This window comes from Trifolium pratense, linkage group LG5, assembly GCF_020283565.1.
Source record: "Trifolium pratense cultivar HEN17-A07 linkage group LG5, ARS_RC_1.1, whole genome shotgun sequence".
Classification (NCBI taxonomy): domain Eukaryota; kingdom Viridiplantae; phylum Streptophyta; class Magnoliopsida; order Fabales; family Fabaceae; genus Trifolium; species Trifolium pratense.
This window is the reverse complement of record NC_060063.1, coordinates 31,786,235-31,806,390: the sequence shown is the minus strand read 5'-3', so window position 1 is coordinate 31,806,390 and position 20,156 is coordinate 31,786,235. Positions and strand designations below refer to the sequence as shown.

General features: G+C 38.8%; 1 protein-coding gene across 1 annotated transcript; it reads right to left on the bottom strand.

Annotated features, from left to right (window-relative positions):
* Nucleotides 1–8,831: 8,831 nt before the first annotated feature.
* Nucleotides 8,832–10,934, bottom strand: LOC123886450. Its single transcript, XM_045935765.1, has one exon. It carries the CDS (start codon nucleotides 10,932–10,934, stop codon nucleotides 8,832–8,834), a length of 2,103 nt encoding a protein of 700 aa, XP_045791721.1.
* Nucleotides 10,935–20,156: the final 9,222 nt, after the last annotated feature.

The following is a 20,156-nucleotide window of genomic DNA, read 5'->3' as shown; positions in this document are numbered from 1 at the left end:
TGTAGCAGTACCTGTTCTTAATGTACTCTATTGTAAATGTAACATGCAGTATTCATGGCTTCAGCCCAGAACTTGTAAGGAAGATTTTTGGCATGCAACATAACTCTAGCAGATTCTTGTAAAGTTCTGTTCTTTCTCTCAACAATCTTACAATACCACAATCTTTCTCCTTTTGAAGTTGTAAGCAAAGATCTTTGAATTCTTCAAAAGTCTCAGATTTTTCCCTAATGAAATTGACCCAAGTGTATCTAGAGAAGTCATCAACAACAACAAAAACATATTTCTTACCTCCAAGACTCTCAACCTGCATGGGCCCCATCAGATCCATATGTAGTAACTCAAGAACTCTAGAAGTGGACAAGTGTTGCAACTTCTGGTGCGACACCTTGGTTTGCTTCCCAATCTGACATTCACCACAGATGTTTCCTTCCTGTATCTGCAAACTTGGTAGTCATCTGATAGCTTCCTCAGATATGACTTTCTTCATACTCTTCAGGTTAAGGTGTCCTAATTTTTGATGCCACAGCTTAACCTCATCATCTTTAGTTATGAGACATGTAGATACATTGGCTTCTTCTAGAGGGACCCACAAGTAGCAATTATCTTTTGATCTAGCACCCTTCATAAGGATGTCTCCATCATTATTGCTGACAAGACATTCATTTTTTGTAAAGTTGACTTGCATGCCTTGATCACATAGTTGGCTTATACTAATTAGATTAGCAGTTAGCCCTTTTCAAGAAGAACATTTTCAAGCTTTGGCAGACCATTGTCAATCAGTCTTCCAATACACTTAATTTCTCCCTTAGCTCCATCTCCAAATGTCACAAAACTTGTTGTATAAGATTTTACCTCTTTTAAGTATTTTTCAACACCAGTCATGTGTCTGGAGCAACCACTATCAAAGTACCAATCTTCTTTTGATGAGGCTCTGAGAGAAGTATGAGCAATCAGACTTATCTCACTACTTTCAGCTGTACATTCCTTGATGTTGGTTGTACCCTCCTTTTGTTTCCACTCCATTTTTGTTTTAGTAATGAATGGATCAGACTCGTGAATGAATTCACTTGGGTACCCATACAATTTGTAGCAGTTAGGCCTTATGTGCCCCTTTCTTCCACAATGATGACATCTCCAAGAGTGATACTTGCTTCTGTGTCTAGGTATGAATCTAGGTCTCTGCCTTCTTTGCTGATGTGGTCCCATGTGTGGTAACACTTGGCTATGCTGTCTGGGAGACAAGTGTGGTGACATCTTGCCAAACATTGCTGCAGAAGGTTGCTTACTTAACTCAGGCATGCATTTCCCTTCTTTGTTGTAATCCATGATCCTGTTAACATTTTTGTATTGATACCCAATGCCTGTTTTGGCTCTACTGGGAGTAGGTAATGTTTCTAGGATTTCATCTAGATCAGTTCCTTTAAATAACCTAAGGACATGCTTCTTTAAATTCTCAAGGTGAGAGTTTAATTCAGTTACCTCTTCATTCAGTTGAGATATTTCTGCCAGTTGTTTGACCTTGTCTGCTTCTAGGCTGATGATAGTTGCCTTCTGTTCCTCAATGGTTCTCAAACTCTCTTCACATTTGGCACTAAATTCAGAGATTTTTGATAGATTGGCAGTTTTCTCAGTTTGCAGCTTAGTAATTATTTCTTTTTGCTTTTCTGAGACTCTGCAGACTTCTTCACTCTTCAAACATAGTTCTCTATATGATTTAGCAAGTTCATCAAAGGTCAGCTCTTCATCACATGATTCAGTGTCAGATGTGCATAAACCTGTCAGTGCATGTATAGCCTTTGCAGCATCAGCTTCTCCTTCAGAATCTTCATCTGACCAAGATACAGTTAACCCCTTCTTCTGTTTCTTCAGGAAGGTTCCACATTCACTTCTAATGTGACCATACCCCTCACATTCATGACATTGGACACCTTTATTTAGAACTGATTTCTCATCTGTTACAGGTTTTCTGAAATTCCTGTAAGTGTTGCGACCATTGTCAGCTGCACCTGTCTTTGAGCGTTTGTCTATTCTCTTTAGAACCTTATTAAATTGTTTTCCCAGAAGAACCATTGCATCAGAGATGCTACTTTCAGACTCTGTGTCACTCTGTTGGTCTTCTTCCTCAGCATTCGAGACAAAGGCAATGCTTTTGTTTTTCTTATCCATCCTTTCATTTATAGCTACCTCATAAGTTTGTAATGAACCAACCAGTTCATCCAGCTTCATTTCTGTGATATCTTTGGCTTCTTCTATAGCTGTGACCTTCATATCAAACTTCTTAGGTAAAGACCTAAGCATTTTCCTTACCAGCTTTTCTTCAGGTATCTTTTCACCCAAGGCATCAAACTGATTATCATAATCAAGTATGGTCATGTGAAATTCCTGAATGGTTTCATCATCATTCATCCTTAGATTCTCAAACTTAGTGGTAAGGAGTTGTAGCCTTGACATCTTCACTTTAGAGGTACCTTCATGAACAGTTTCAAGGATGGTCCAAGCTTCCTTAGCAAAGACACACTTTTTGATGAGTCTGAATATGTGCTTGTCAACACCATTATACGGTGCGTATAATGCTTTTGAGTTTGCAAGAGCAAGCTCATCCTCTTCTTTGGACCATTCTTCATCAGATTTCAACTCAAGAATTGGTTTACCATCTTTGTCCATCTTCACAGGTGGAGTCCACCCTTTCAAAACTACTTTCCATGTCTTGCTATCAATTTGTTTTAGGAAAGCCATCATACGAGACTTCCAATAGTCATAATTTGAAGCACCAACCAGAAGAGGTGGTCTGGTAACAAGCCCTCCTTCTTTGTCCATACCTGCCAGAAAAAGTTTCCCTGGAGCTCACCCTAAGATTCAGAACAGGGTTCCTGCTCTGATGCCAATTGAAATTCCTGGCACACAGTGGACAGGTGTTGATCAAGGTGTATCAACACTTGTCTGTTTTAGAAAGATGTTGCTAAAGGTGCACCAACACTTGTCTACAAACAGAGCAAATAACATAAAACGATAAAGACAATAAAGTAAATAACACACAAGAGTTGTTAACCCAGTTCAGCCTAACAGCCTACCCTGGGGGATACCAATCCAGGAATGAAGTCCACTATCAGCAGCATTACTTCGAAGCTAAACTCACCCGTTGACAACTTCTCACTTAATCACTACCCAATGACACTTCTACCTAGGAACTCCTAGATATGAGACCCCGTCCCAATTCCCACCTTAACAACACACTCAGCGTTGTTATAAACTTCAACGATTACAAAAGGTGGAGACACACTCCTATGAAAACTAGGATTCACTCTTGCTTAAAAGCTTGTGAGCAAACCACACAACACACTAGAACAATCTCCGTACTTCAAAGCTTAGGAGAAGTTCACACTTACAACTCAATAAACACAGGTCCTAAGCTTGCATCAATGAGACACAAGAAAGGCTCACAGTTAACACTCTAAAATCCCTAAAACACACGCTTTGTAAGAACACGATTTTAGATGCTTGAAACCATATGCTTGCCTTCGTATTTATAGTAGTAGAACGACTTGGACTTCAAGACAAAATTAGGGCTTCTAGAATTGCGGCTGCAGCTGATATATTTTTGAAAATAATAGTTCTATTTTTGAAGCACAAAAATATATTTTCCAAAAATATAATTCCCTTAGAAAATATAACTAGGGTTTGGCTGCCTCCTGAAACACATTAAACACGTGCGCCTTCCTCTGTAAGAAACCTTGAAACAATTCTTCAATCAAATCTTCAAAAGATTGAGTAGAAAATAAAACCCGCTAGCTGGCGCACACAGATACACAGACAGGTGTTGTTCCAAAGTGTACCCACATTTGTCACAACACTTGGGGTAAGCACATATGTCTCAACACTTGGCTAAAATATGTTTTTGCAAAATGTAGCCAACATACAAAAACCCAACAATGTTACTATGCAGCGGCTTATTAGGATTGTTGAACCGGCATTAATGTATCGACGACTTAGGCGTAGGAGCCGAGGGAGAAGATTTGCATGGGCGTAGACTTGATCCTATTTTAGTACATTTATTACTATGTCTTTTTTTTTTTTTAAAGAAGCTAAATTAGCCCACCCAAATTGGCGCCAGAGAGAATCGAACCTCAGACCTCAAGAGGAGCACACTCCCAGGTCCCAAGCCAATACCAATGCACCAACCCAAGTGGGTTTACATTTACATTTATTACTATGTCGTTTTTATTATGGAATTTAATGTATTTTGAAATTGGGTGTATTTAGTAACTTGGACTTGTAATATGTGTACTTGGCGTAGATTTCGTAATTTTTAGCAATGTTTGAATTTGTATTTTTATCATTGTGCTTATCAAGTTAGATTTCGTAGTTTTAAGAAATTATTGACTTGTAATTTGGACTACTTCAACAGATCTTGTCAGTGTCGCATCTAACTCAATAAATCCATTTGTGCTATACTGCTCGAATATTTTTGAAGAAAATATACTGCTCGAATATTGAAAAGTGTCGGTACAATCTTGACCACAAAAAAGTGCGGTGCAATCTTGACCACAAAAAAAGTGTCGATACAATGTCGCTTTATTTATTTTAAAAAAAAAATTGTGTAGTTATTAGAAAGCTTTCTCCCCCCCCCCCTCACAATTCTTTTGTACCCCCCATTTAAAATTTGATACGTAGGAATCAATGTTTCAGCACGCAGAAATCGAAAAAATTCCGGTTAATAGAAATCGAAATTAACTTAGTAAAAATCAGAAGTCTTTGCTACTGACTTGCAGAACTACCTCAATACCATTAAGGTCCAAACCTGTTTTTTGCACATTCAAATTATGTCATTACATCATTATATTAACACCAACCAAATAAACTACGTCAAAATATGTCATTACATCAAAATACCATTTTTACATAAAAGTTCATAACAAGATAAACTACATCAAAATAACAAAAGAGTAGCTAAGGTTAATTTGTTACAACGCCAATGGATCATCTCTACTTCCAACACCAATGGTTTTTACGTCGCCTCTTTCAATGCCCATGTGTTCCTCGAACATTTTCTGCCTATCCAAAAAATATGTTTCTCAAGCCAAAGTTTCTTCACAACAATGTCTCTTCCACTAACCAGTCGTTTTAGGTATCGGACAACCCTCTTTTAACTTGACCAAAACATAGTGTTTAGGAATCGCGCCGTGGCTACCTTTGAAGATGGTTCTGCCAGTGGAATGTCACACAATGGGAAAAAGGTTTCATAAGCTCCAGATTCATGTTTTAAGTGCCGAACATTGCTAACAAGACATTCATTTTTTGTAAAGTTGACTTGCATGCCTTGATCACATAGTTGGCTTATACTAATTAGATTAGCAGTTAGCCCTTTTACAAGAAGAACATTTTCAAGCTTAGGTAGACCATTGTCAAATAGCCTTCCTATACCTTTAATTTCCGCCTTAGCTCCATCTCTGAATGTCACAAAGCTTGTTGCATAGGATTTTATATCTATCAAATATTTTTCAACACCGGTCATGTGTCTGGAGCAACCACTATCAAAGTACCAATCTTCTTTTGATGAGGCTCTAAGAGAAGTGTGAGCAATCAAGCTTTTCTCACAACTTTCAGCTGCACAACCCTTGGTGTTGGTTGCATCATCGTTTTGTTTCCACTCCTTCTTTGCATTAGTTATGGATGGGTCAAGTTCTTGAAAGGTTTTATTTGGATACCCATATAACTTATAGCAGTAAGGTCTTATGTGCCCCTTTCTTCCACAGTGATGACATCTCCATGAATGATATTTGCTTTTATGCCTTGGTATAAATCTAGGATTCTGCCTTCTTTGATGATGTGGTGCCATATATGGTAACACTTGTCTGTGTGTAGTATGATGTCCTGTAGACAAGTGTGGTGGCACTTTTCCATACATTGTTGGAGAGGGTTGCTTACTTATCTCAAGCATATATTTTCCTTCTTTATTGTAATCCATAATTCTATTAACATTTTTATACTCATACCAAATGCATGTTTTAGCTCTACTAGGAGTAGGTAATTTTTCTAGGATTTCATCTAGATCAGTTCCTTTAAATAACCTAACAACTTGCTTCTTAAAATTCTCAAGATGAGAGTTTAATTCAGTTACCTCTTCATTCAGCTTAGATATTTCTTCTAGTTGCTTAAGCTTATCTGTTTCTAGATTGGCGATGATTGCCTTCTGCTCCTCAATTGTTCTCAACCCTTCTTCACATTTGACACCAATCTCAGAGATTTTTGATAGATTGACAGTTCTTTCAGTTTGCAACTTGGAAATTGTCTCCTTTTGCTTTTCTGAGACTCTGCAGACTTCTTCACTCTTTAGACACAGCTCCTTGTATGACTTAGCAAGTTCATCAAAGGTCAGCTCCTCATCACATGATTCAGTGTCAGATGTACATACACCTGTCAGTGCATGAATAGATTTTGCAGTATCAGCATCTCCTTCAGAATCCTCATCTGACCATGAAATAGTTAACCCTTTTTTTTGTTTCTTCAAGAAGGTTGCACATTCAGTTCTAATGTGTCCATACCCTTCACATTTATGACATTGGATACTTTTATTTAGAGTTGTCTTCTCATCTGACATAGGTTTTCTGAAATTTCTGTTGGTGTTGCGACCAGTGTCAGGTACACTTGTCCTTGGACTTTTTTCCATTCTTTTTCGCACCTTATTAAATTGTTTTCCTAGAAGAACCATTGCATCAGAGATGCTACTCTTAGACTCTATGTCACTCTGTTGATCTTCTTTCTCAGCATTCGAGACAAAGGCAATGCTCTTGGTTTTCTTATCCATCCTTTCATTTTTAGCTACCTCGTAAGTTTGTAATGAACCAACCAGTTCATCCAACTTCATTTCTGTGATATCTTTGGCTTCTTCTATAGCGGTGACCTTCATATCAAACTTCTTAGGAAGGGACCTAAGCATCTTCCTCACCAATTTCTCTTCATGAACCTTTTCTCCCAAGGCATCGAACTGATTATCATAGTCAAGTAAGGTCATGTGAAACTCCTGAATGGTTTCATCATCATTCATTCTAAGATTTTCAAACTTAGTGGTTAAAAGTTGCAGCCTTGATCTGGCACGCAGTGAACACAATGCTGCACAAGATGCTATAGCACACGTTGCAGCACAACAGTCGCAGAACACAGTAAATAAATAAATAAATTACAGAACAATAAATAAGACAGGGAATTGTTAACCCAGTTCAGTGCAACGTCACCTACTCTGGGGGATACCAATCCAGGAATGAATCCACTATAATAGCTCTAGTTCAAAGCCCTCGACCAACACCCGGTACTTGACTTATCACCTAGACACTACCCGTGCAATCCTACCTAAGAACCTCTTAGATAATGAGACCCCGTCCCAAATTCCCTCTAACAACACGCACTATGTTGCTGTCAATAATAACGATAAGGATGGAGACACTCTCCTAGAAACTAGACCACACTCTTGCTTAAAAGCTTATGAGTGAATCACACAAACTAACTCCGTGCTTAAAAGCTTAGGAGTCGTTTACAATTAACAACCAAAACTCAGTCCTAAACTTGCATAAAAAACGACACAAGAAAGGCTCACAAAAAGAACACACTAAACCTTAAAAAAACTCACGCTTTAGTAATACACGGTTTAGAAAATACATAAAAATAATAGCTTGAGGCTTCACATATTTATAGTCTTCAATGTCTTGATGGGCAAGCTAGGGTTGCAGACAAAAACCCTTGCAACAGCTGCGGCCAAACCTAGATTAAAATTGAAAATATGTTTTGTGTTGTACCAAACAAAAAAAAAAGCGAACAAAAATATAATATAATTATATTTTTGTTTTTAATAACTTTCCTTAGGCCGACTTGGACAATTCTTGTGCAGTAAGTCTCGTCTTGCATATACACACGTGCTGGAATTAATATTTGAAGCAAATCTTGAACGAGATTGACAGAAAAAACTCTGCACTTAAAACAGAGCATCAGGATGCTGTACGAGGATGCTGCAGCATCTCAGTCCAGCATCTGGCTGGTTGGCTTTTGCAAAATGTAGCCAATCAAAACACCAACAATCTCCCCCTTTGGCAAATTTTGGCTAAAACAACCTTAGGCCAGTGCATAGAGAGATACAGTCTAATCTTTCCTTCGAGTCAACATAAGCACACAACTAGGAAAGAAAGTAGAACGATGCTAAGCTATTTGAACTTTCCTTCGAGTCAACATACGCACACAACTAGGAAAGAAAGTAAAAGAATTCATCAGATGAATATATAGCTAGCACGTAAGCATCAGAGGCATGCAACAGCGGAACATAACACATCTTAGCCTCAAAGTACAGATAGAGAGAAATAAACTCTCACATAGTGGATTCAAGATCAGAGAAATAAACTCCTTAATGTTTTAAGCAACGCCACAGAGAATAGGAAAAATAAATTCCTATATAAGCATGCATATTAAAAGTAGTAGAAAAATAAATTCTACCTACTCCCCCTCAATATATGCATAAACTTTCACTCCCCCTCAAAACATGCAAAAATATATGCATAAACTTTCACTCCCCCTCAAAACATGCATATCACATAAAACATGCTATACTAGATGCTATAGCATTCTTCATCACATCATGCACATAAACACATTTTACTCCCCCTTTTTAGCCATAAATTCTGACAAATAGGACCATAGAATAGGAGCAAAACAGAGAACCATAGAATACCAAGTACCACAAAGTCATAGGATGTCAGAGCATAAGGAACCACATAGTACATGTTACAAACCATAAGGGCTAAGTCTTAAAAAGTAACATCCAAAATAGAAAAAGTTACAGAAACAGATCAAATTGAGAGACTTTCATCAGAGGCCATCTCCTCTTCTACAGTGTCACCACCTGCAAGATCATCATCATGAGAAACGCCATGAGAAGGACCAACTCCATCCTCATTTGCCTGTGACTGCTCAAGCTCCAAGGCTTGGATTACACCATCTACCAGCTCCTTCTTCCCACTTAGCATATTACTAACCTCCCTGAGATTAGCAATCATTTGTCTCTTGGTCATACCTACAGCTGGTGTCTTCAAAGATGCTACAGTAATGTCTGCAGCATGTTTTCCTTCCAATAGTCTAAAATCCATGGTTAAGACTGAGGGTCTAGAGACAGGCACATCAGAGTTAGTGCAGATGTCAGGATGTTGAGACAAGATAATACCACAGATCAGAGTGGGAAAGGCTATTGGCATTTTAACAGCAGTGGAAGAGCCATGGAGAATTGTTGCATTAAAAATATGAGTGCCATAATCATAGCATGTACCAGTACCTACAGCATATATAAATTTTGCCAGACCTGTAGCTACACTGTTGGAATGTGTAGTGGGGACCCAGTTAGAAGCTGCAATTTTGTTGAGAAGTGCATATTTGGCAGTCAATTTTGCAGCAGGCAACTTTCCAGTCCTAGGCCAAGTCTTCATACCACCACCTGTGAGAATGCTGTAGATCTTTTTCATAGATACTTCTAACTCAGGTGAGGGATCAGTACTCCTTCCCAGACTTTGATTGATGATGGCTGGAGAGAAGTCCACACACCTTCCTCTAACAAAAACTTTCAAGTACTCAGAGCTCAGAGGATTACCACAATCAGCTGTAACATTGACCAAGAATTCTCTGGTCAATTTCTCATAACAGTTTCCAAGACCAGTCACAGTCTTCAGCAGCCCAGCCTTATTGATCAAGTCCATAATCTCTTGACATTCAAGAAAGTCTTCATGCAAGTTTCTTTCCAAAGCTAATCTTCTGTTAACCACAATTTTCCACCTTTCTGCATTTTCTACACGATGGAAGGATATATTATCAATAGGAACAGGAGGAATATCTTCCACAGTCTTCTTTTTCTTAGCAGCCTTCTGTGAGGATGCTGCAATAGGTGCTGCAGCATCATCCTCAAAGTCTGAATCACTTGAGGAGACAACCTTTCTCTTCAGGCTTTTCTTCTTGGACTCAGAGGGTCCAATAACCTTACTCCACTGCTTCTTAGGACCAACAACAGTAGCCTTCTTTTGTGGAGTCTTGGCAGGGGTACCAGAGACATCTTTTTCTTTGCTAGCACTACTTCTTAACCTCCTAGACATAGAGGCAGGAGGTTGTCTTACACCACTAGAATTGAAGTTGTCAACATCAATTACAACTTGATGACTATCACCAGGATTATCATTAGCAGCAGCATTAGACAAATGATCAGCATCAGGAGTATTATCAATCACATTATCAGACACAGGATGGATAATAGGAGTATTAGGATCAGTAGAATTAGGGATAGTCTTGTTAGGAGTGTTGTTAGGACCAACATTCCTCTCAGGAGAATCAGCCACCAAAGAGCTATTAAAATCAACAGGCACTGTAGATGCTGTAGCATGATGTGCAGCATCCTGCTCAGTGGAAAATTTCTTAATTAATTCCAACACAGAGTCAAATTTGGCTTTAGAATAAGCCCCAATATCATCATCAGCACTAACAGAGGTCTCTAAATCCTTTTTCCCCAAATTCTCAGCAGACCTAGGGTTTGATAATCCTAAGGGAACAGACTTTAAATCAAACGGAGAGGTTGTTTTCTCATTTACAGTTGCTCCAGCACTAGCATCAACATTTGGTTCTTCTAAGTTCTTAATGTATAGTTCATGCATTGTATGAACAGATTTGGAAACAGATTTAGATTTCGATTTCTTACCCTTTTGATTCGAAACCTTCGTTGTAGCAGGGGATGAAGTTGATTTGCGTGCTCGACTCCCCTTCTTACTCGACGAGACCTTCTTCGTTGTCGATTCTTCTGGAAACACGGTTTGTAAGGGATAAGCAATGGTGATTTGTTGCGAGAGTGGGTCGATTGGGGGTGTTAGTGGTGGTTCGTCGTTGTTCTTGGTCGGCGAAGTGATTGGAGAGTTTGACATGATGATTTTGATAATAGGATGAAGGTTTTGAGAATGGAGATTGAACCGAGAAGTTGGATGATCGCTGTAGTGAGAGAACTGGAGAGAGTAATGCGAAAAAATGAATTGGAGTAGTTGGAGAGATTTTAGCGTGTAATGGAGGAAGTTGTGGTAGTTACTTCCTAATTTTGCGTGCATCAATGAATGAAAACTGAAATCAACTGCACGCTCTCCAAACTGTAATTGCTACAAGTCTTCAAACAGGCAGACTCCAAGTTTGCCTCGCAATTTTTCAAATTGAACTGCGTCAAGAGCTTTAGTGAAAATATCAGCTAGTTGTTCTTCAGTGGCAATGTGCTCAAGCTTCACAACTCCTTCTTCAACAAGATCTCTAATAAAATGGTGCCTAATATCAATATGCTTTGTCCTGCTATGTTGGATAGGGTTTTTTGATATATTGATGGCACTAAGATTGTCACAGTACAATGCCATAGCATCTTGTACCACATTGTACTCCAGCAACATTTGTTTCATCCATAGTAGCTGGGAGCAGCTGCTACCGGCAGCTGTGTACTCTGCTTCAGCTGTTGATAAAGATACACAATTCTGTTTCTTGCTGAACCAAGATATAAGGTTGTTGCCCAAAAAGAAACAAGCTCCTGAGGTGCTTTTTCTATCATCTGCACAACCTGCCCAATCAGCATCACAATATCCTACTAGCATAGAGTTCTCACCATGAGTGTACAAGATCCCATAATCACATGTACCATTCACATACTTCAAAATTCTTTTCACTTGAGCAAGATGACTCATCTTTGGCTCAGCTTGGTACCTAGCACATACTCCTACAGCAAAAGTAATATCAGGCCTGCTGGCTGTAAGGTATAATAAGCTTCCTATCATGCTTCTATAAAGACTTTGATCTACATCAACTCCCTTTTCATCTTTGGTAAGCTTTAAATGGGTTGCTGCAGGTGTTCTTTTATGAGCAGCACTTTCCATACCAAACTTTTTCACTATATTTCTTGCATACTTGCTTTGGGAGATAAAAATAGTATCTTCCATCTGCTTTACTTGGAGCCCAAGAAAGTAGGTTAGTTCACCTACAAGACTCATCTCAAACTCAGACTGCATTTGCTGCACGAAATGCTGTACCATCTCACTAGACATTCCTCCAAATATAATGTCATCAACATAGATTTGTGCTATTAGAAATTTTCCTTGATCTTCTTTCACAAATAGAGTCTTGTCATTTCCTCCTTTCCTGTAGCCTTGACTAATAAGGAACTCAGTCAATCTTTCATACCATGCTCGAGGTGCTTGTTTTAATCCATAAAGAGCTTTCTTTAACTTGTAAACATGATGTGGAAAGGTAGGATCAACAAACCCCTTTGGTTGTTCCACATATACTTCTTCATTTAAGTACCCATTGAGAAATGCACTTTTCACATCCATTTGGAATAGCTTGAATTTTAGAATGCATGCCACTCCTAGAAGTAATCTAATGGATTCAAGACGAGCAACCGGAGCAAATGTCTCATCAAAATCTATCCCTTCAATTTGTGAATATCCTTGTGCAACCAGCCTTGCCTTGTTTCTGGTCACAGTTCCACTTTCATCAGACTTGTTCTTGTAGACCCATTTGGTACCAATTACATTTGCATTTTCAGGTCTAGGAACCAAGTCCCAAACTTCATTCCTCTTGAACTGATTTAGCTCTTCTTGCATAGCATTTATCCAGAACTCATCAGTCAGAGCTTCCTTCACATTCTTTGGCTCAAATTTAGACACAAAACAAGCATTAGAAACTAAGTCAAGTGTCCTTCTAGTAGTAATCCCTTGATTGGGATTGCCAATAATCAGGTCTGTAGGATGATTCTTTTGAGTACGAGTAGAAGGTCCTTTCTTTGGAGTAGCAGAGATTTGTTCAGATGCAGTAACTTCTGGATCATTCATTGATTCATTAGTATCTTCACAATCTACATCACCTGTTATAGATGCTGTAGCATCTTCTGCATCATCGTCAGTAGTTTCACTTGAGGTGTCATCTATGACCACATTTATAGACTCCATCATGGTTTTGGTTCTATTATTATATACTCTGTAGGCTCTACTATTTGTTGAGTATCCCAGGAATATGCCCTCATCACTTTTGGGATCCATTTTGGTTCTTGGTTCTCTATCAGACAAGATGTAGCATTTACTACCAAACACATGGAAGTGCTTAACAGTAGGTTTCCTCTCCTTCCATAATTCGTACAGAGTAGTTGTTGTTCCTGATCTCAGGGTGACACGATTATGAATATAGCAGGCAGTATTCATAGCTTCTGCCCAAAAACCATGTGAAAGCTTCTTTGCATGTAACATTACCCTTGCAGACTCTTGTATAGTTCTATTTTTCCTTTCTACTACACCATTTTGTTGTGGTGTAATGGGAGATGAGAATTCATGTATGATGCCTTCAGAGGCACAGAAGTCAGAAAAACTGGAGTTCTCAAACTCCTTACCATGATCACTTCTGATCCTTAATACCACATTGTTTTTCTCCCTTTGAAGTTGAATACATAGATCTTTGAACACATCAAAGGTTTCTGATTTTTTTCTAATAAAATTTATCCAGGTGTATCTAGAAAAGTCATCAACAACAACATATGCGTACCTTTTTCCTCCCAAGCTTTCAGTTTGCATGGGGCCCATCAAGTCCATGTGTAGAAGTTCAAGAACTCTGGTAGTGGTAAGATGCTGCAGCTTTGGGTGTGGCATCTTGGTTTGCTTTCCAATCTGACAATCTCCACATATGCTACCTTCTTCAATTTTGAGATTTGGCAGTCCTCTGATGGCTTCTTTAGATATTGCTTTCTTCATGCTCCTTAGATTAAGATGACCAAGCTTTTGGTGCCACAGTTTTACTTCATCTTCTTTAGTGATTAAGCATGTTGACATATTTGCTTCTTCTTGGGGAACCCATAGATAGCAGTTGTCTTTTGATCTGACACCTTTCATCAAAATCTCACCTTCGTTATTTGTAACTAGACATTCAGATTTGGTGAAGTTTACTTTCATTCCTTGGTCGCACAGTTGACTAATACTTATCAAATTTGCAGTCAATCCTCTTACTAACAGCACATTGTTTAGTTTAGGCAAGCTATTACTTCTGAGCTCCCCTATCCCAACAATTTCTCCTTTAGCACCATCACCAAAGGTAACAAAGCTGGTTGAATAAGACTTTATACCGACAAGAAGTTTACTTATTCCGGTCATGTGTCTTGAACACCCACTATCGAAGTACCAGTCTTCCCTTGATGAAGCTCTAAGTGATGTGTGAGCAATTAGAGCAGTAATCTCTTCTTCAGGCTGAGTTGTATCACTTTTCTTCTCATTTTCACCTTTAGGTTTCCATTCTTGTTGAGTAGGGGCAGTTGTGGAAACAGGTTTGTGCTGAGGACGTCTGTTAGGGTACCCATATAGTTTGTAGCAGTAAGGTCTTATGTGCCCTTTTCTACCACAGTAATGACATCTCCAAGCATGGTGCTTTCTTCTATTTCTTGACATTGGATGCTGCTGATGATGCTGCGGCTTCTGATGAGGCATCCTTTGCTTTTGAGTTTCTTTAGGCTCCATGTACATGAGGTCAGGACTGTAATTTTTGAATTTGTTGACATTCTCATAGCTGAGCCCAATATTTCTAGGCTTTCGAACATTTTTCTCTAAGATTTCCTCCAGTTGTCCATCAGCCTTATGAAGTTTGTCAAGATGCTCATCATCTTTATACAACATGTCAGAGAATTTTCTCAGCCGCCAAATGTCAGTATTTAGTTTTTCAATGACTTCCTTAGCTTCTTCAAGATCAGCGGATAGATAATTTACCTTCTTTTGAAGTTCCTCCATCTTTGAGATATTCTCAAATTTTTCTAACTCATTGATGGTTACCTTTTGTTTCTCAATAACCCTGCAGATCTCAAGATTAGAGGACAGAAAATTTACCTTCTTTTGAAGTTCCTCCATTTTTGAGATATTCTCGGATTTTTCTGCTTTTAACTCATTGATGGTTACCTTTTGTTTCTCAATAACTCTACAGATTTCTTCACTTTTAAGACAAAGTTCCTTGTAGGATGCAGCAAGCTCTTCATAGGTTACCTCTCCATCATCAGATTCTGTATCAGATGTAACAATACCTGTCAGGACTGAGATGTGTTTAGCAGTTACAGATGCTGTATCATCTTCTGAGTCATCATCCTCAGACCAACTGACAGTTAGCCCTTTCTTTGCTCTCTTCTGATATGTTGGACACTCAGGTCTGATGTGACCATATCCTTCACATTCATGACATCGAATGTTTCTGTTTAAGTTTGATTTTTCATCACCTTTTGGTTTTCCTTGATTTTCATTGCTGCGCATAGTGCCTGGAGCATTGTTTTTGAAATTAGATCTGGGTCTTTTATCCATTCGTTTCAGAACTTTGTTGAATTGTTTTCCCAATAACACCATGGCCTCAGAGATACTCTCATTAGATTCTTCTTCATCCTCCAGTTCTTCTTCATTATTTTTGGATGAGAAAGCAATGCTCTTATTTTTCTTTTCACTTCTTCCATTTGCAACACTTTCATAAGTTTGGAGTGATCCAACCAATTCATCCAGCTTCATCTGAGATATGTTTTTGGCTTCTTCTATAGCTGTGACTTTCATATCAAATTTCTTTGGAAGTGACCTAAGCATTTTTCTTACTAACTTTTCTTCGGGAATTTTCTCCCCCAAAGCATCAAATTGATTATCATAGTCTAGAATAGTCATATGAAAATCTTGAATTGTTTCCTCCTCCTTCATACGTAAATTTTCAAACTGAGTAGTAAGAATCTGTAATTTAGACATTTTTACCTGAGGAGTACCTTCATGAACAGTTTCAAGAATCTTCCAAGCTTCCTTTGCTGAGACACATTGCTTGATTAGTTTGAAGATGTGCTTATCTACCCCATTGTATAATGCATATAATGCTTTTGAGTTTCCCAAAGCAAGCTCATCCTCTTCTTTAGACCAATCCTCCTCAGCTTTTAGTTCAAGTGTTGGCTTTCCATCCTTGTCAATGACCACAGGGGGGTCCCATCCTTTCAGAACAGCCTTCCAAGTTTTGCTATCCATAGATTTTAGGAAAGCAATCATGCGTGATTTCCAATAATCATAGTTGGAGACACCAACTAGAAGCGGTGGTCTGCTTACAAGCCCTCCTTCCTTTTCAATGTTGCCAGACATTTTCCCTGGAGCTCACCCTATAACCAGAAAGGGTGCCTGCTCTGATGCCAATTCAAATCTGGCACGCAGTGAACACAATGCTGCACAAGATGCTATAGCACACGTTGCAGCACAACAGTCGCAGAACACAGTAAATAAATAAATAAATTACAGAACAATAAATAAGACAGGAAATTGTTAACCCAGTTCAGTGCAACGTCACCTACTCTGGGGGATACCAATCCAGGAATGAATCCACTATAATAGCTCTAGTTCAAAGCCCTCGACCAACACCCGGTACTTGACTTATCACCTAGACACTACCCGTGCAATCCTACCTAAGAACCTCTTAGATAATGAGACCCCGTCCCAAATTCACTCTAACAACACGCACTATGTTGCTGTCAATAATAACGATAAGGATGGAGACACTCTCCTAGAAACTAGACCACACTCTTGCTTAAGAGCTTATGAGTGAATCACACAAACTAACTCCGTGCTTAAAAGCTTAGGAGTCGTTTACAATTAACAACCAAAACTCAGTCCTAAACTTGCATCAAAAACGACACAAGAAAGGCTCACAAAAAGAACACACTAAACCTTAAAAAAACTCACGCTTTAGTAATACACGGTTTAGAAAATACATAAAAATAATAGCTTGAGGCTTCACATATTTATAGTCTTCAATGTCTTGATGGGCAAGCTAGGGTTGCAGACAAAAACCCTTGCAACAGCTGCGGCCAAACCTAGATTAAAATTGAAAATATGTTTTGTGTTGTACCAAACAAAAAAAAAGCGAACAAAAATATAATATAATTATATTTTTGTTTTTAATAACTTTCCTTAGGCCGACTTGGACAATTCTTGTGCAGTAAGTCTTGTCTTGCATATACACACGTGCTGGAATTAATATTTGAAGCAAATCTTGAACGAGATTGACAGAAAAAACTCTGCACTTAAAACAGAGCATCAGGATGCTGTACGAGGATGCTGCAGCATCTCAGTCCAGCATCTGGCTGGTTGGCTTTTGCAAAATGTAGCCAATCAAAACACCAACACTTTTCTCCCAAGGCATCGAACTGATTATCATAGTCAAGTAAGGTCATGTGAAACTCCTGAATGGTTTCATCATCATTCATTCTAAGATTTTCAAACTTAGTGGTTAAAAGTTGCAGCCTTGACATCTTCACCTTGGAGGTACCTTGATGAACAGTTTGGAGAATGTTCCAAGCTTCCTTAGCAGAGGCACATTTTTTTATGAATCTGAATATGTGCTTGTCAACACCATTATACAATGTGTATAATGCTTTTGAGTTTGCAAGAGCAAGCTCATCCTCCTCTTTGGACCATTCCTCCTCTTAGAACTGCTTTCCATGTCTTGTTATCTACTTGTTTTAGGAAAGCCATCATACGAGACTTCCAATAATCATAGTTTGAAGCACCAACCAGAAGAGGTGGTTCGTTGACAAGTCCTCCTTCTTTGTCCATATTTGCCAGAAAAGTCTCCATGAAGCTCACCCTAAAATTCAGAACAAGGTGTCTGCTCTTATGCCAATTGAAATTCCTGGCACACAGTAGACAGGTGTTGATCAAAGTGTGTCAACACTTGTCCGTCACGTAGTAGACAGATGTTGACCAAGGTGCGCCAACACTTGTCTATATACAGAACACAAAATAATAAAGACAGTAACGTAAATAACACACAAGAGTTGTTAACCCAGTTCAGCCTAACAGCCTACTCTGAGGGATACCAATCCAGGAATGAAGTCCACTATCAGCAGTATTACTTCGAAGCTAAACTCACCCGTTTACAACTCCTCACTTAATCACTACCCAATGACACTTCTACCTAGGAACTCCTAGATATGAGACCCCGTCCCAATTTCCACCTTAACAACACACTCAGCGTTGTTATCAACTCAATGAACACGAATGATGGAGACATACTCCTATGAAACTAAGATTCACTCTTGTTTAAAAGCTTGTGAGCAAATCACACATAACACTAGAACAATCTCCATACTTCAAAGCTTAGGAGAAGTTCACAATTACAACTCAATAAAACACAGGTCCTAAGCTTGCATCAATGGGATACAAGAAAGGCTCATAATTAACACTCTAAAACCCTAAGACTCACGCTTTGTAATAACACGTGTTGGCGTTGTATGGTTGGCCTCATTTTGCTAAAACATGTGATCTTTCCTGATGTGGAACTACATGCTTCCACCATCCAGTATAAGCAAGATGTTCGGTACAATGCTTCAACATTGGATACCACATCCAGTAGGCCGGGCCTGTGTATGTTGAGATCTCGCGCCTAAGTTCTAAATATGGAATCCATAATAAATGATCGTTTGTGATAAGGAGCGTTGTCACGCATAATTATTAATGGATCTCGTGATCAACTTGTGCTTACTAATCAGATCTTCAAGTTAAGGAAACAAAACATTTTAATCGAAGAATATTCCTTGAAGGATCCTTTAATCAAGCTATGCCATTGAAGCCTAAGTGAAGACCTAGCCTGAGCTTGTGTAGGCTATTTAAAGAAGGTTGAAGCCTTTGTTCAAATCACTAAAACCAGAATTGAGTCTTACAAAGCGTGAGTTTAGGTTTTAGTATTGTGATTACTGTGTTCTAAGTCTTGTGTTGATTTCCCACTAGACTAGGAACTGTGTGTTTTTGCATTGTAATATCTCTGGAGCTTCTAAGCAAGGAGATAGTGTGTGTATACAATTCCAAAGCTTTTAAGTAAGGAATTGGTGTGTGTTTTATGAAGTGTGTCTTCACCTATTGAATCTAGAAGTGTACGATCACAGTGGCTGTGATCAAGAGGAGGTGAGCGGAGGTTCTCATACCTAGGTGTGTCTTAGGTAGGATATAGCACGGGTGGTGTTTAGGTGAGAAGTCATAAACGGGAGGTTTATTGAGGGCTTCAAACTAATACTATCATAGTGGATTCACTCCTGGATTGGTATCCCCCAGAGTAGGCTTATGCTGAACTGGGTTAACAAATCACTGTGTTAATTTACTTTCAGTTTGTTTAGTTTATTATTCCTTGTGTTTGCGCTGTTGGATGTTGGATCATTGATTCACGCATTAAAAGTATACTATAGTGGTGAAGCGTTGAGTACAACATCTTTATACTAGTGTGCCAGAATTTCAATTGGCATCAGAGCAGGCACCCTGCTCGAATCTCAGGGTGAGCTTCAGGGACGGAAATTTCTGGTGAGATGGACAAGGAAGGAGGAACGGTTTCTAAACCACCACTGCTAACTGGGCCTGAGAACTATGACTACTGGAAAGCTAAGATGATGGTGTTTCTTAAATCCATTGATAGCAGAACATGGAAAGCTGTAGAAAATGGATGGGAACCTCCTATGGTCATTGATAAGGATGGAAAGGTAACAGGTGAAATCAAGCCTAATAAAGACTATTCCAAAGACGAGGATGACCTAGCTCTGGGAAATTCAAAAGCCTTGAATGCCATATTCAATGGGGTGGACATCAACATGTTCAGACTTGTTAAACGATGCACTGTAGCCAAACAGGCGTGGGAAATACTCAGGAAAGCACATGAAGGAACCAACAAGGTAAAGCTGTCCAAACTTCAGATGCTTCACACAAATTTTGAAAATCTGAGTATGAAGGAAGAAGAGACTATTCATGACTTTCACATGAATATTTTAGAATTTGCAAATTCATTTGATGCTTTGGGAGAACCCATATCAGATGAAAAGCTGGTGAGCAAAATTCTCAGATCTCTACCTAAGAGGTTTGACATGAAAGTAATAGCAATAGAAGAATCTCAGGATCTGGCCAACATTCAAGTGGATGAACTAATAGGCTCACTTCAAACCTATGAGATGAGCATAAACCAAAGAAAAGACAAGAAAAACAAAAGTTTGGCTTTTACTTCTAATACTGCAGAAGATGATGAGATAGATATGGAGAGTGATGAAAGTTTATCTGAAGCCATGGTGTTACTTGGAAGACAGTTCAACCGTATCATGAAGAGGA